This window comes from Eschscholzia californica, unplaced genomic scaffold, assembly GCF_041429995.1.
Source record: "Eschscholzia californica isolate CP2 unplaced genomic scaffold, dmEscCali1.0.p SCAF_4, whole genome shotgun sequence".
Classification (NCBI taxonomy): domain Eukaryota; kingdom Viridiplantae; phylum Streptophyta; class Magnoliopsida; order Ranunculales; family Papaveraceae; genus Eschscholzia; species Eschscholzia californica.
The window spans coordinates 35758586-35774053 of record NW_028238461.1 but is presented as its reverse complement, the minus strand read 5'-3'; the positions used below and the strand labels follow the sequence as shown (position 1 = coordinate 35774053).

General features: G+C 35.9%; 1 protein-coding gene across 1 annotated transcript; it reads right to left on the bottom strand.

Moving 5' to 3' along the window:
- Window positions 1–449: 449 nt before the first annotated feature.
- SAMBA (valine-tRNA ligase) lies at window positions 450–3681 on the bottom strand. The gene is made up of 3 exons (XM_086636722.1): window positions 3398–3681; window positions 3052–3162; window positions 450–690 (listed from the first exon to the last, which is right to left on the bottom strand). The coding sequence occupies exons 1-3, from the start codon at window positions 3549–3551 to the stop codon at window positions 638–640; spliced, it is 318 nt and encodes a 105-aa protein (XP_086492848.1). The 5' UTR covers window positions 3552–3681; the 3' UTR covers window positions 450–637.
- Between the last annotated feature and the right edge of the window lie 11787 nt (window positions 3682–15468).

Genomic DNA, 15468 nt, shown 5'->3' with positions numbered 1-15468 from the left:
ACTGTGACTTTTCCTTCTACGGCAGGGGTTGACATGTTGAATGAGATCGAAACCACTGTGACTTTTCCTTCTATGGGAGGGGATTGACATGTTGAATGAGATCGAAACCACTGTGATTTATCCTTCTATTCCGGGCGAGATCCTCAAACACTGTTGTCGCTAGCTCACAAAGAGTTCGAAGACTATTAGACGGTTGAAAGTGTTCAGATTATTGGTCGATAGCCTACCTGGATTGCAAGTACGAAATTTTTGGTCCGACATGTTTTGCTTATGTTTGTGGTAGTTCTATTAGGGCGGTTATCAATGTAAGGACACTTGAATCGAGATATTTCATGATCAAATGTACAAGTTTATTAGTATTTGACTAGTTTGAGGCTAATAAGAATCTTTTCCCGAGACATGTGAACAAGAAACTATCAAATTTCATCTTAGAGAGTTTAGCTATGATCTAAAAAAATCAAGAATTTGGATGTATATGATAATAAGTAGTTCAAGCGAATTCTTACTTCCTCTGGTGGCTGAGGACTTTTAAGGAAAACACTGAAACAGGAATGGTTGAATGATACATACGAAACAATAACTCAGAATCGTCCTGATTGTAATGGGGAGTGACAAAAATCTTACTTCATCACTATAGCTAACTAAAGTTCCACCTATTTATACTTTCTGCTTGCTTGTGTAGAAGACCACCTGAAAGAAGAAACTCCCACAATTAGCAAAATTGCAAATTAACTCCAAAATACGATAGCTAATTAAAATTCTGAGTTGAATGGTATAACAAGGAAAACTAGCACTACATAGAGTAGCTGAATCTTACAAATAACATTGTCAAATTTAGGTTTTCTTTTCTTTCGTAGGTAGAAATACATTTACAAGAGCTGAATAGTAATTGAACAGTTGAGTGTTCAACCCCACCAAAATGGTAGACGGGCGCTGCAAATGGGACTACAAAACAGTCCGCTACTCTCTTATTCAATTAATTATAAAACTTATGGACGCCAAATCCTAATTTACTAAAACGTGTACCATTTCTACAATAAGGAGAGAAAACGATTCGAAAGTAGTCAATTAAAAGTTCAGAATCCATTAGTTGCAAGACGATGCTAAGGGGTGACATGTTGAGTAGTGGACTACACCTGTGTTGGAGCGGCATATACAACAAAACCAATGGCAATACTCTCTAGGATCTAGTCTTTTTAGAGTGAACCATTAGGATGCTCTAAGTCGATGCAGATAAATAGATAATTCACCCATAGGCGACACCCACCTTTCAGACTTGAGGATGTTTGGATGTTGGTGTAGGATTTCCTTCCTAATATTAGGCTTTGATTGGGGGAAGTGGGTCCCTTGAAAAAATAAAGTGGCTAATGTGTGGCATAAACTCCATGTTGAAGCCACGCTTAAAGTTTGGTCTAGAGAAAAGTTGCAGTTGTTTAATACTCTGCTCAGTGAGCTCTTTCAAGAAATTAATGTGATCAAGGGTGGAGCCAGGAATTTGAGTTAGGGTGTGCTAGCTTAAAAAGTAAAGAGCCAGAAATGAAACTAATGAGAAAAATAAAAAATAGAGGGCAAAGTAAAGGGACAAATGTAAAACTCGGACAGAATCAAGAGCCAAAGATGAAAGTCAGAGCAAAATTAGATCTCAAACAAAGTTATCCCAAAATATGAAACTCACAAACAAAAGTCACATGGAGGGATTAGAACTAGTGACTCTTTCGGCGGTTGGCCAAGCTTGGAACCACTTTGGCTGAGCTAAGTTGGGACAATAATTTTGTCTCAACTTTAATAGCTAAATGATTCTGCCCCTGACTACAACCAGGGCCTCCTGCACCTAGCCCCACCCTTGAATGTGATACAGGTGAAAGAAGATCAGACTTGCCTCTCGACGGAGGAAAAAGTTCTCAGATCCCATCTTATCTCTGACCTAGACAAAAGTTAGACTACTGACCTCGACAGGTGCAAGAATGTGATACAGGGGTTCTCTTCTTCAACTTTAAGATGTTAGACTTACTGACCTAGACAAAAGTTGAGTTCGTTGGTCGGAGGCAGGTGATCAGAATTCGGGTTTTTTTGTTCACCGGTTCATTTAATGTTGCAAGAGGGTCAAATCTCTTGCCAATATTGTAGACGACCGTAAAAGGTTGGTTGATGAAGAGGATGTTAGAGATGAGATAATGAGGCATTACTCTACAATTTACATTGAAAATGAATCTTGGAGACCGACAATCGATGAGATGATACCTATTCTTAAGAGTGATTCAGTCGAGGTCTTGGAAGGTACTTGTAGTGAAGTAGAGGTTTTCAAAGCTATCAAAGGTCTTGGTAAAGGTAAAGTATTGGGCAACGATGGTTTTCCCATTAATTTCTTTGTGGTTTGTTAGGGCATCATTAAGTTGGAATTCATGCATATGGTGGGAAATTTTGCGAAACGAACGCTTTGTATTTCGTTGAGCCCTTTAGGGTTTTCATTCCCAAGAAAGGCACCTCAGGCACTCTCTTGAAATCCCTTACTAGATGGTGACTAAAGTTCTAGCCAATAAATGGGCAAAAGTTCTCAATGATTTGATCTCTCCTCTTCAAGGAGCTTCTGTGGTCGGGCGTCAAATCTTGGATGGTGTCCTTATCTCTATTGAGCTTCTTGATTCTAGTATTCGTCGTGGCAATTCATGTCTTTTTTTAAACAGGATTTAGAAGAAAAAAAGGGACATGATAGTGTTTCTTGACATTTCATCTATGGCACAAAGAGATGATATTAAACAAACCCATAATGCTATTTCACTGCTTTCCTTCTCCGATTTGGTCAATGAAGCACCCACGAGGACTTTTTCTTAGTTGTAAGAGGCGAACGAAAAAGTGACACCCCTTTTACTCTTGGTGGCTACATTTCTTATTTTGAACAACTTAAAGAAGATTTGTGATGCTCTTATATGGTTTTGAGGTTAGGTGAAATTTGTAAAAATTGTTGTCAGCATTGGTGTAGTTCCAAACCATAAACTTGAATTTTGAAAGAATTTAACTACAACTCCAAAGAAGAGGAGTAATAGATTTTACCTGGTCTTGAAATTCGATGAATTTGAGAGCGAGGTCCAGCGAATTTCCAGTTATCTTCATCCATTGACTTAACCACCTTACTTAGATCAGCCATCAAATCAGCTTTCAAAGCTGCAACATAATGAATTTCACCAACAAATTCTAAGTTTTTCAAGTGATGTGATGATTAAGAAAACAAAGCCCAATCATTGAGAACAAACAAAAGGAACATAACTCATGACCCCCATCACTTAATTAAACGGAAAGAGAACAGAAAATGCACAGTTCAATCACAAATGAGGACATGATGTTTGTAAGAAAAACCCTAGCAGAAGAAAGGAAGGAAAAACATAATGAAGAAAGTTACCTTGGAGAGCTTCGTCTTTACGATCTTGAGCGGAGATGAGATCAGTGGGGAAATGGAAAGAGGACGAGTTTTCATCAGAAGTGGTAGCGGCGCTGCTACTTCCTGCTTGCCCACCACCACCACCACTAGCTCCACCTCCGACTGTCGTGGCCATCGATATTTTTATAAGCAGCTCTTTGTTTTTTGTTGCAAGAGCAGCTTTTTTATTTGTTAAAATTGTTACAAGGAGCTGAGAGATGGCTCATCTCTCTATTGCCACTAGGAGGGTGTTTGATTTTTTAGCACTTACAAGTGCTACCACTTACTAAGTCATATTCACTTAGTAAGTGATATCATCGCTTGTAAGTGATATCGCGTTTGTTTTCTATAACTTCTAAGTGCTTGATTTTTGTTTTTATATTAATTTTAAATGTCATGAAAATGAGAAATTGTCTATTTTGACCTTAAAGTATTTACATATTAACATTTCATACTAATTCATTATGCTCGCGAGTTTGGATACAAGATAATTACGATTTATGAATGTTTTATGTTGAAAATATTAACCTCAAGTAATTAAAAACTATGAAGGAGAAAGAACTTACGTTGCATCATGGAGTTTGGGCGGTTCCGTGATTATGAAGAGATGTGAAAAAAATCTAAGAGAAAAGCTTAGGTGAAGGATGAGTGAAGAAGGAAAAGGGTCATTGATAAAGTCATAAAAAGATTTTTTTTACTTATCATTTGTTTAAGATTTTCTTTTTAGTTATAATTACATTGGTCATTATTATATTCGGTAGGGATAGAAATGACTTTTTTAGCACTTAGAAAGTAAGTGCAAAAAAATAAGCTCCAAGTTGGAGCTTACTTTTTTGCACTTACTTTGACCCCACTTACAAGTGATATTCACTTATTAAGTGAAAAAACAAACGGACTAAAATTGCCGGCCCGCACTTATTAAGTGATTTCACTTAATAAGTGCGAAAATCAAACACCCTCTAGGTTCCCACCGCGCCCAAGGGCGCGGTAGATCTCTTTTGACTAACACCGTCGAGATAGCTCACGCGGCCTGACTTCCCGTGTCGAGCATACATCTACATGTACATGTTCCGATATGTCTTTTATTTCTCCCGAAACTCCACCATTATTTTCGCTTCTGGCAAACTTTCACTGCCAACGACCTTTAGTATATCTTTTTTTCAGCTCCCTCTCTTCTCATCCGGCCACCTCCGACCAATCTCTCTTTTTCTCTTAGATCTTTCCTTCTTTCTCGATTCTTTCTCCCCCTCTCTCTCTCTCAGATGGAAACCCTAGATTTCTACGAACTGAAACTTCATGGGTTTCAGTCTGAAAGAGAGGCAGAGAGATCAGATATATATATATAGAGGGAGAGAGAGAAAGCGAAAGAGAGAGAGAGAGAGAGAGAGAGAGATCCTAGAGAAGGGGGAAATGATGGAGTTGGAGGCGGGAGGTAATTGTCGGAACTGATGGTCGAAGATGCGAAGAGATGAGAAAGAAGAAAAGAAATTGTTTATTTTGATAATTTGACAAGACTCACGACTTCCTTGAAAAAAAATTTGTTTCCCCAAAGGACCAACCTAAACCACATCCCTATTTTTAGATTTATAGAGTATGAAGTAGCCTGTCAATGTATATCCGAACATTCTACTTCTGATCCGTATCCGTATTAAATTTTTTTACAAAAATCTGAAATTTCGGATATCGGATTCAGATAGTCCTTATCAGATACAGATATACCAATAACTGATCCGATAAATATCCGCATCCAATAAGTAATAAATAAATATAGTAAAAATATAAATTTTATTAATGATATATAAAAATGATTGGTTGAGATTTATTATTTAGATCTAATGGTTAAAAACTTAAACTTAAAATATAAATATTCCTTTTAGTTTTGAATATCAGATGTTATCTGATATCCATTAATATTTTCGGATTCGGATATTGATATGTAATATATGTCAGAAAATTATCAGATATCGGATTTCGAATAGCTTATCAGATACGGATATGCCTATATCTGCTCCGATAAGCTACCGTTTACAGCTCTAGTATGGATGTTGGTTATGTGTTGAAGCTGTGGACTTGAAATATTGGCCTTTTACCCATAGCCAAGTAGTTATCTAATATTTTTCAGAAAAGGATACAGATCCAACACTTACTTTGGGGAGTAAAGTAATAAAAGATGGGAAAAATGTTAAAAAGAAATTTAGTCCAATAATGTTGTCACTTTATATTAGATCGCAAGAACATGAGTGAGTTGAGATCATCAAAAGGATAAAATGTACACGACGCAACAATTGGTGAAGCTAGTTGCAGCGCTTGATCAATAAAAGTGGGTAAAGGACAACAGTTAGAGAACAACAGAGGCAAAAAATTACAGTTGAATGTGTTGTAGTGATCTTTTGAGCAACAATTTCCATCGTGGTATCATGAGAAACGTGAAATACTTCTTGAAGAATAAAACTGTTTAGCTGATAACATGCAGTTGATCACATATATGAGAAGAATTTGACTAATCACAAAGACAATTAAATTTTGTAAACATATAATTTCTACTTTAAAACACCTAAAATTCTAGAAAATAACTAAGAATAAGTAGATGCAGAACATTTATATAATCCCATAATATATTTAAAAGATAACGAGTCAACTGGACAATGTTAAACAATTTGATTTAGTGACACACATTTTGCATAAACGTTCAACCATTTGAGCTTATGTATTTTGTAATCGATGCACAAGATGAGACATATGTTTAAACCAAGAAATTGATAGGATAAATCAAAAGATGTCATTTAATTATCAATTTTATAATAAATAGGCTTACAAATTGAGAAATGCTATATAGAGCGACACTTGAAAAGCAAACGAAAAAGCAACCGTATAAGAAATCAACACGTGGCATTCCAAAAACTCAATCACGTGATTTGTGCTACAACATTTTTGGTTTTCACACTTGAGTCCACGGTTATACCGTGTTTGAGTTTGAGTCCCTCCGTCCATAATATGATCTGAACCGTTGATCTTTTCAAGGGTCCAGATTATAACAACATTCTCACCCCCAATTCTTAGGTCGGGCCCAAGATCGAATTTAACCCCAAAATCGAGATTTTTCAACCCATTCTGGTATCTCTCTCTAGAAAAACGAACTTTGATTTTAAGCTTTTTTTTCACCAAAAATTCATCAATTTCAAAACATTTGACACTAAATTGTTGGTAAAGTTTGCCCTTTGAAGATTCATTGATTTTCAAGCCAAAATCAACTCTAATTTGGTGAAGTTGTTTTGAGGTGAGAATTTAATGTGTTTTCATTACTCTATTCACATTTCACAATTCATTCACATAAACAAGTCACAGTCCACATTCATAAGTAACAATTCAAATTTCATTAACTTCCTAAAGTATTCCACGAGACATGCAATAATTCTTCTAAGTCTAATCTCCACCATGAACGGTAAACATACACTAATACAATAACAACTAAAATTTGTAACGTAAAAAGAATGTTTCTTAATAATTCTTCAACTTCGACGACTTAGATGTTCCAACTTCTTCGTTCACCACTCTCGTCGCTCTTCGAATAAAAAAAGAAGTTGAATTTCTTGAGTCAACCCAAATGAAGTAAGACGGATTTTTATCCCTAACCAAAGGACACTTATAATACATAAGCTCAGGATTGTCCACGGATCAGGATAGTTTCAAAACCATGTTCCCACCACCACAATGACATGGAATCTCTGGAAAAGTATCATAAGCAAGTACTCATAAGAAATCGTAGAAAAAATAAGTATGTAACAAACATAAACGAAGAACAGAACAATTAAACTCGCCAAATGAACTAATCATAAGCAAGTACCATCAGTGGATATGAAAATTAATATTGGTATTTCAGTGTAGATTTTCAGCTGTTCTTTTTTATCTTGTGGCATTTGAGTCTAAAAAGTTGCAGAACATTAATGGACTTTTCTCCAAATCCTTTATCTTCAGGAAGCACTCAAATATCATTACAAAACACCATCAATACATTTCTGCAACTCAAGAAGATATCATTCTCAAGGCGATATTTTTCAATCTAAAAAGTGCTTTTTTTGGGTTATTACGAGAAGAACAAGAAGAATGGGTACTCAAACTAAAAGAAAATGAAAACAAAGAATCACTCTGGCTACGAGATCAAGAAAAACAATCCACCAACAAATTGAGATAGATTCAAAACAATAAAAGTTTGAATAAAAAAAACTAAACTCAACATGGAATAGGAAGACCAGCAGAAAAAATATGAATCCTATTCTTTTTTTGTCAAGACTCAGGATTTGAGGATTTTGATCTAGAAAGGAAGAACATACCATAATGACTACTTACCAAAACCTTGGTAAACTTCCACATATTCAAACCATTAATCCTAGATGGAATAATTAATTTTTGTTTCTGAGAAATGGTATGAAATGGTATCCAAATGTAAAACCCTAACAGGATTTCTACGGAGGAATTCAATTCATCCGATATAAGCTGCTGAAACTAAAACCCTAGATATAGAATTTGAAGTAACAAAAAAGAAACTATTGATTTTGATTTCAGAAGGGAAAACATCTACCAATACAAGTAAGGAAGAATCTAACCTGTTGAAGAAAATGCAAAAGGAGATGGAGACGACAACTTTCGCAGAGGGAGAGGGCGTGTTTCAGTTTTTGGGGGTGGGAAGTCATGATCTGGACCGTTGATCCTTTCAGCGATCAAGATCAGTTTCTTGGAGGGACTCAAACTAAAAACACGGTATAACCGCGAACTCTAATGAGAATATCAGAAGTGTTGTAGCAAAAATCACGTGATTGAGTTTTTGGAATGCCACGTGCTGGTTTCTTATACGTCCGCTTTTCAAGTGTCGCTCTATATAGCATTTCTCTTACAACTTATGCGCCTAATGTTTTTAATCCATATGTTTTAACCTATAAGTTCATTTACACATTTTATCAAACACATAATTTGTGCTTATATGTGCAGTCAATTCAAATTATGTAATTCATAGTCCATGCATTAGGAAAATTGAAAATTAGGAAACTATTGAGTAGACATAAGAAAAACAATAATCTTCATAACAAAAAGAATGGTTATATGTTTAGTCATTTCAAATTATGAAATTCATAGTCTATGCATTAGGAAAATTGAAAATCAGGAAACCATTGAGTACACATAATTCATAAGGAAAACAACAATCATCATAACACAAAAAGAAAATTGAACGATAAGATGATAAATTTGACTACATTTCTTGTTAGTCATATATATATAAGACTATAGTGCAAATATATTGTGAAATTAATCACAACTAAATACAGTACGTTATGGAAAAACTGACATAAAAATGAAACAAGCAATGTTAATTGATGTGATACTGAATAAAAAGCAACTCTAAACTATAGTCAACTTGAAGAGGTCATTCATTCTAAGTTGTTAGACATTGAATCCAAAAGAACCTTCGACGATGTGAAATTTATTAGTTCTGCCTTCACACTATTGACTTCACATGTTGTTCATCATGGTAATTTTCTTCTTTTACTCTTAACTTGAAGATAAATTGTGTGAAGACAACCTTCCTTATGGTCTCTCAGAATTTTTTATCATATTCATCTTTCAAGTGATACAACTTTGTTGTTGTAATGCCCAATATTTCTTCACCAGATTCCTATAATATTGTTACATATGTAGTGTTTGTGGAGTCTTATACCTGTAACTGTAAAATATATTTGTACTCACATTGAGGTACTACTTGATCGGACCTATTGCAATGCCATATGCCCTCATCATCCTTCATAACTTTCTTTTGGCAAGGACAATTCCCAACCATTAGAGGATAAACAGGGTATGCAAAGTTTTCAGTTTCGAAATATGTAATTATAGCGACAATCGTTACCCAGTCAGGGGCTCCAAATTTTCCAGGGCTCTCCTCTCTAATCTAAGATATAACCTTACACATTGTGTTATCAGCTCCAGAAGGTTGGTTAAAAATCGAGATGGATGTGGTTTTATTTTCCGTTCCCTCAAACCAAGAGTTTAAGGTGTGAGCCTCCGGAATGTCTGTATCTATCATTATTTGGTGGAGGGAGGGGTTCCCACTATTTCCTTATCTTGGATTTTTTGACCTCCACCGAGCAGAATGCCCCCCATAAGGTCACTCCCACATTATTAGTACACATATCTTTTAACAATATAGTTCTTCTTAATGTTTCTGTTCCGTCTTTCTTCAATATAGTTCTTGTGACCGATATAGATAAAGCCACATTAAGAAACTCCACCGAAGAGTTATTATTCATGCTTCCAAATTCAGCTATGGGTCGGAAACGAAATTGTTGCTTTGGTGTGGTGGTATCATCCTCCATGGATTGCTTAATTGTTGAATTGGTTTGTAGATATATCTCATAATCATGGAAGATGATTGAAGTTCTTCGAGGATGATTTTAACCTTCCATAGAAATTAAATATACTCTTCCATATTCAATCTAACTATAGAATTGTTCAGCTACATCAGTAAAACATGTTACACGAATTTCACCCCCTTCAGAACCAAGAGTATCAAATGAAAATACTTTTCCTGATCCTCTAGGGCACTCTTCGATGCCACTCTAGCTTTAGTGTTTCATTTTAGTTGATATGGAGTAAGATTCCTAATGGGCATGTCTCTAGTAGAAGGAATATTTTGAGATAAATTCATAGTATGTTATTTATGTATTAAATGGATGTTCATGAGATCATACACAACAATGAAGATGAAAAGAGTATTCACAGGCAGTTGAAATTATATTTAGATTGACGGGATGAATTTTGACAGAAATGTACAGAAATAAAGATGAATTACCTTGGTTTAGTAGTGAAGTAGTTGGTTGAGATGTAAGCGGCAGAGGCGATCCTGTGAATAATGCAACAGAATTTTGCTACTACCAGCGTGATAAAGAAAAGAAATGTAAATAGTGGCGCACATAATTAAATGGGTTTCATTAATTATATGTAGTTAAAGTTACAATGGTGGTTTGTCAAAATGGAGAAATGGTAAAGACATTTGGTTGACTATGGTTACCTTCATATAACCCAATCTTACGAAATAAACTTGAGAACATATTGAGATGGTCATGAATGATTCTGACAAATATGTATTATGCTAGATTTAGATTAACTTGATTCACATATGTGTTGATGAATTATGTAAAGTCAATAAGACAGGTAAATGTAGTCAGAGTAGTACATATACATTTTATAAGTTTATGAAAGTATTTTCAGATAAACTGATGTGAGAACCAACACGAGTAAGTTAGCCCCTGTAGTAAATTTTCCACTAACTGTAACGTAAACAAAGAAATGTACCTCTATATAACTTAAACAGAGAAATGTAACTTTATACACGTTGACTAATGATGAGACATGAAAATGTCCCATCTGAATCTCTTAACTCGGGTTAGTTAGTCTAGTTCGAGCGGTTACTCTGATGATTTGTTTGTTTTCTTTCTCAGGTGTCTTTACAGGGCTTAGTGTGAAAAAATAGATGAAATTAGGAGAAATAACTATTAGGGGTACTATTGTCATTTGTGGATTCTGGTATTTGGGAAAATATTGATGACCGGGTGAAAAGTAGAGTCCAAGACGAACCCGTGGGTGAAAACGGAAGTCAAATCGGAGTCCGGATGAGGAAAATAGATTGGGTCAAAGTTTTGGTCCAAGTCTGTTGACCAAATCGGCCAGATGACATGTGGCGCACCGGTGGAGCAGATCTGATGGTCCGGATAAGGTACGGGACAATTTCGGGAAACAAAGGTGTATACCGGGCTCTTCTCGGTCGCGCTAGACAGAACGAACGGTTGTGATCACTCCCGAGCACATGGAACCATCTGAAACTGCGTTGCAAAACTCCTCATCCTCCTGCGATGTATACTTGATCTTTCTCATTTAACAACCCAAAGATTATGCGCCCAAATTAGTGGAGAATTCTTTCTTTATTCCTCTCTCTCGTCTATATCTTTTTTTTAAGTAAGAGAAACCGTAGAGAGAGAGAGAGAAAGTTGGAAACAAATGAACAGAGATGGAAGGAGAGATGGATATTTTCAAAAATGGAAAGAGGAGGCAGGGCTAATGGAGATTTGATTGAGTAATTTTAGAGAGAGATGGAAGGAGCCCGATATATTTTCTAGAGAGGGAGAGATATATATTCTCTCGGCTATAAGAAACAACCAAGAGGAACTGATTTGAAGATCTCGGTTTTGGAAGCTCTTCACGGATAAAACAAGGACAATAACTACACCATTATCACCTTCATCTTCTTCTTCCCCTAATTTCTTCTCTTTTTGTGAGAGAAAGGGAGAAACAGAGAGAGAGAGAGATAGTGAGAAGATTAGACTCAAAGAGCTAGAAAGAGGGAGAGAGAAAGTTCTGTAGAGAGAGAGAAAAAATGTACTGTTCATCATCTTCAACCATCACTCGGATTTGAGTAAACTTTTATGCTATTCATCTTTGTATTCTTTTTTTTTTGTGAGAGAGAAAGAGATTAAAGAGAGAGAGAGAGAGATTACATGAAGAGATAAAGAAGGAAACAGAAAGTTAGAGAAAGAAAAAGAGTTGGGGAAGACGAGAAAAACAATGGGAAAATAATTTTTCCACAGAGAAATATTTTCCAAGAAGACGAGAAAATCGTTTTCCTTAAGGCTCTGTTTGGTCTGTTTTCTTGGAAAATCGTAAAAACAGAAGGAAAATACATCCCTTAGGGTCTGTTTGGTTGCAATCAGAAGGAAAATTAAGTTTCTTTACTCTCTTACTTATATATTTTTAAATATTTATCTCTTATCTCATGAGTAGCTAATTTTTCTTTAGTCTAGGATTTTGATGAAGTTCTGATTATGCATATTTTTTTTAGACAATTATTTTGATAGATTAAATGCTTCATGTATTGATTTCTTTCAAACTTTGTTCATGATTTATTCATCGATTAATATTCTTGAGTTGATTTATCATATTTAGAGTGACACCTTTAATGATTTATACTTCTTAGTTGTTAGTCGATCATTGAATCGTGACTTGTCTTTCATTACCTATGCTTCTTGAAGCTTGATCCACCATGTTTAGGTTAGGTTCTTTAATGGTGGATACTTGCTAGTTGATAGGTAATAGTTAGAGGTGATAAGAACTTAGTATTTTGATTCATAAAAGCTATAAAATTTAAGTCGAGGTCTATGCATGATTAGAATGGATTCTGAACCCTAGGCTACTTCTCCCATCAATTCACTTACCATTATTATTTGTCTTTGTTATTTAAATTGCAAGAAAATCAAAATCGAAAAAAAATCCAAGTTAGTTTTAGGTTTAAGAGTGAGTTTGACTTAGTCTCCGCCGATCGACTCCAGTCTTACCGGGTTTACTACTTGACACCCGTATACTTGCGGGTGGTGACCTATTTAGGAAATTTTCTAGGCCCATCAAGTTTTTGTCGCCGCTGCCGGGGACTAATTTTGAAATTGTCTTATCTTATTTCTATATTTGGAAAGTTTTATTTTTGGTAAGTTTTTATTTGAGTTAATTCCTATTTGGCCCCCTACTTTGTGACCAGCTTCAAATATGGCCCCCAAATTTCTGTAAATTCAAATATGGCCCCCTATTTTCATACAAATGCCATAACTACCCCTCCTATTAATGTATTTTCAAATAAAATAAAAAAGAAAAACCTAAATTCCACCTCACTTTCCTCTCCACCACTCATCTCTCTCCACGTCACCTTTTTCTCCAACTTACCTCTCTCTCTCTCCACCTCACCATCATCTTCTTCGGCGAAGGTTGCCGGCCGGAAAATTTTCCGGCCGGCGACCTTCAAGCTTAATTTTTTTTTTCTCATCTCTCTCTCTCTCTCTAACTGGTTATAACAAAGCTGCAAAACTACCAAAAACAAAAAACTAACTCAGATTAGGTTTAAAGTTTGAACAAATCAAAAACCCTAAGTAATTGAATAAGTCACTAAAACATTATTGAGAGTACTTATTCAAGCATTCTCCATGAAGGAAAATAGAAAGAGAAAAGGTGGGGGTTTTCTGGATGAATCATTAAGGGTTAATTCCGTTTTGGCCCCCGATTTGTGACCAACTGGCCGTTTTGGCCCCCAATTGTGTCCGGCAGTTCGTTTTGGCCCCAAAAATTTCTAATTGGCCCCAAATTTTTTTCAATCTACCAATTCTAACCCCATGGCATTTCTGTTATTTTTTTTTTCCTTGTCCACCTCATCAAACAATTACAACATCACCTCTGTCCACCTCACCCATCTTCTCCGGCGAAAACTTGCCGGTCGGAATTTTTTATTCCGACCGTCCAACTTTACCAAAAAAAAATCCTTTCTCTCTCTTCTTCTTTCTCTCTCCTCTTCTTCTTCTTTCTCTCTCTTCTTCTTTCTCTTTCTTCTCTTCTTCTTCTTTCTCTCTCTTCCTCTTCTTCTTCTCTCTCTTCCTCTCTCTCTACCTACTGTCCGGCGAAGGGGATCCCCCCTTTCGCCGGACAGTAGGTAGAGAGAGAGGAAGAGAGAGAAGAAGAAGAGGAAGAGAGAGAAAGAAGAAGAGAAGAAAGAAGAAGAAGAAGAGAAGAAAGAGGAAGAAGAAGAAAGAGAAAGAAGAAGAAGAGGAGAGAGAAAGAAGAAGGAGATACAATTTTTTTTGTTTTTTTTTATGTTGAAGGTGACCGACCGGAATTTTTATTCCGGCCGGTCACCATCCGCCGGAGAAGAAAGGTGAGGTGGAGAGGAGGTGGTGTGATGAAGGAGAGATAAGGTGAAGTAGAGGAGAGATAAGGTGAAGTGGAGGAGAAAGAGATAGGTGATGTGGCTTTTGTATGTTTATTAATTTTTTCAGAAATATTTCTATTTTGGCCCCCGAGGATAATTTGGTAAAAAATTTGGCCCTTGGGGCCAAAATGAACTGCCGGACACAATTGGGGGCCAAAACGGCCAGTTGGTCACAAATCGGGGGCCAAAACGGAATTAACCCAATCATTAATGTTAACCAAAACAAAGCATTTAATGTCTACTACTTGAGAATGGAAAATATGAGGAACAAAAACCCTAACTCCAAACCATGAATAGTTAATAAAAATGAGCTAGCAAGATCAAATCTTTGGGATTACCCATAAAAACCAAGCAAAAAACCCTATTTATGATAAGAAAGGTTGAAGCTTTTTCTCTCACTTCTAACATCAAAGAGTCATTTCTGCTCAACAAAGAGTTGATTGGTTAACATGATTGATAACCCTTTACTTGGTAAAACATGGATATGAGTTGAAACCCTAAGTTTTCATTAGTTCCAAATTTAAAGTTTCAATTTTTACCCAAATTAATGAAAACCCAGATAAGAAAACAACCCAAAACATTCAAAGAACCTCCAAAAATGTAAAGATTAAACTGAAAAACAAAAAAAAAAGTTATAACCTTTAGAACTAACTAACCTTGAAGACCAGCCATATTTCCAATCTCAGGTGGAATAATACCAGAGAGATTGTTAACATTAAGATATAGATCAGAAAGTTCAGTAAGATTTGAGATCTCTTTGGGTATATCACCAGATAAAGAGTTATAATGTAAGTAAAGACCAGACAAACATTTTAACCTAGATACAGCTGCTGGTATTTTCCCTGATAAACCCTTTCCTTGTAATGAAATATTAGCTACTTTTCCATGTCCATTACAAGCTACACCTTCAACAGACCAGATTTAGAGAGAGAGAGAGAGAGAGAGATGAGAGAAAAAAAATTAAAGTTTGAAGGTCACCAAAATTTTCCGCCGGAAACTTTCGCTGGAGAAGATGATGGTGGGGTGGAGAGAGAGAGAGGTGAGTTGGAGAAAAAGGTGACGTGGAGAGAGATGAGTGGTGGAGAGGAAAGTAAGGTGGAATTTAGGTTTTTCTTTTTTATTTTATTTTGAAAATACATTAATAGGAGGGGTAGTTATGGCATTTGTGTGAAAATAGGGGGTCATATTTGAATTTATAGAAATTTGGGGGTCATATTTGAAGCTGGTCACAAAGTAGGGGGCCAAATAGGAATTAACTCTTTTTATT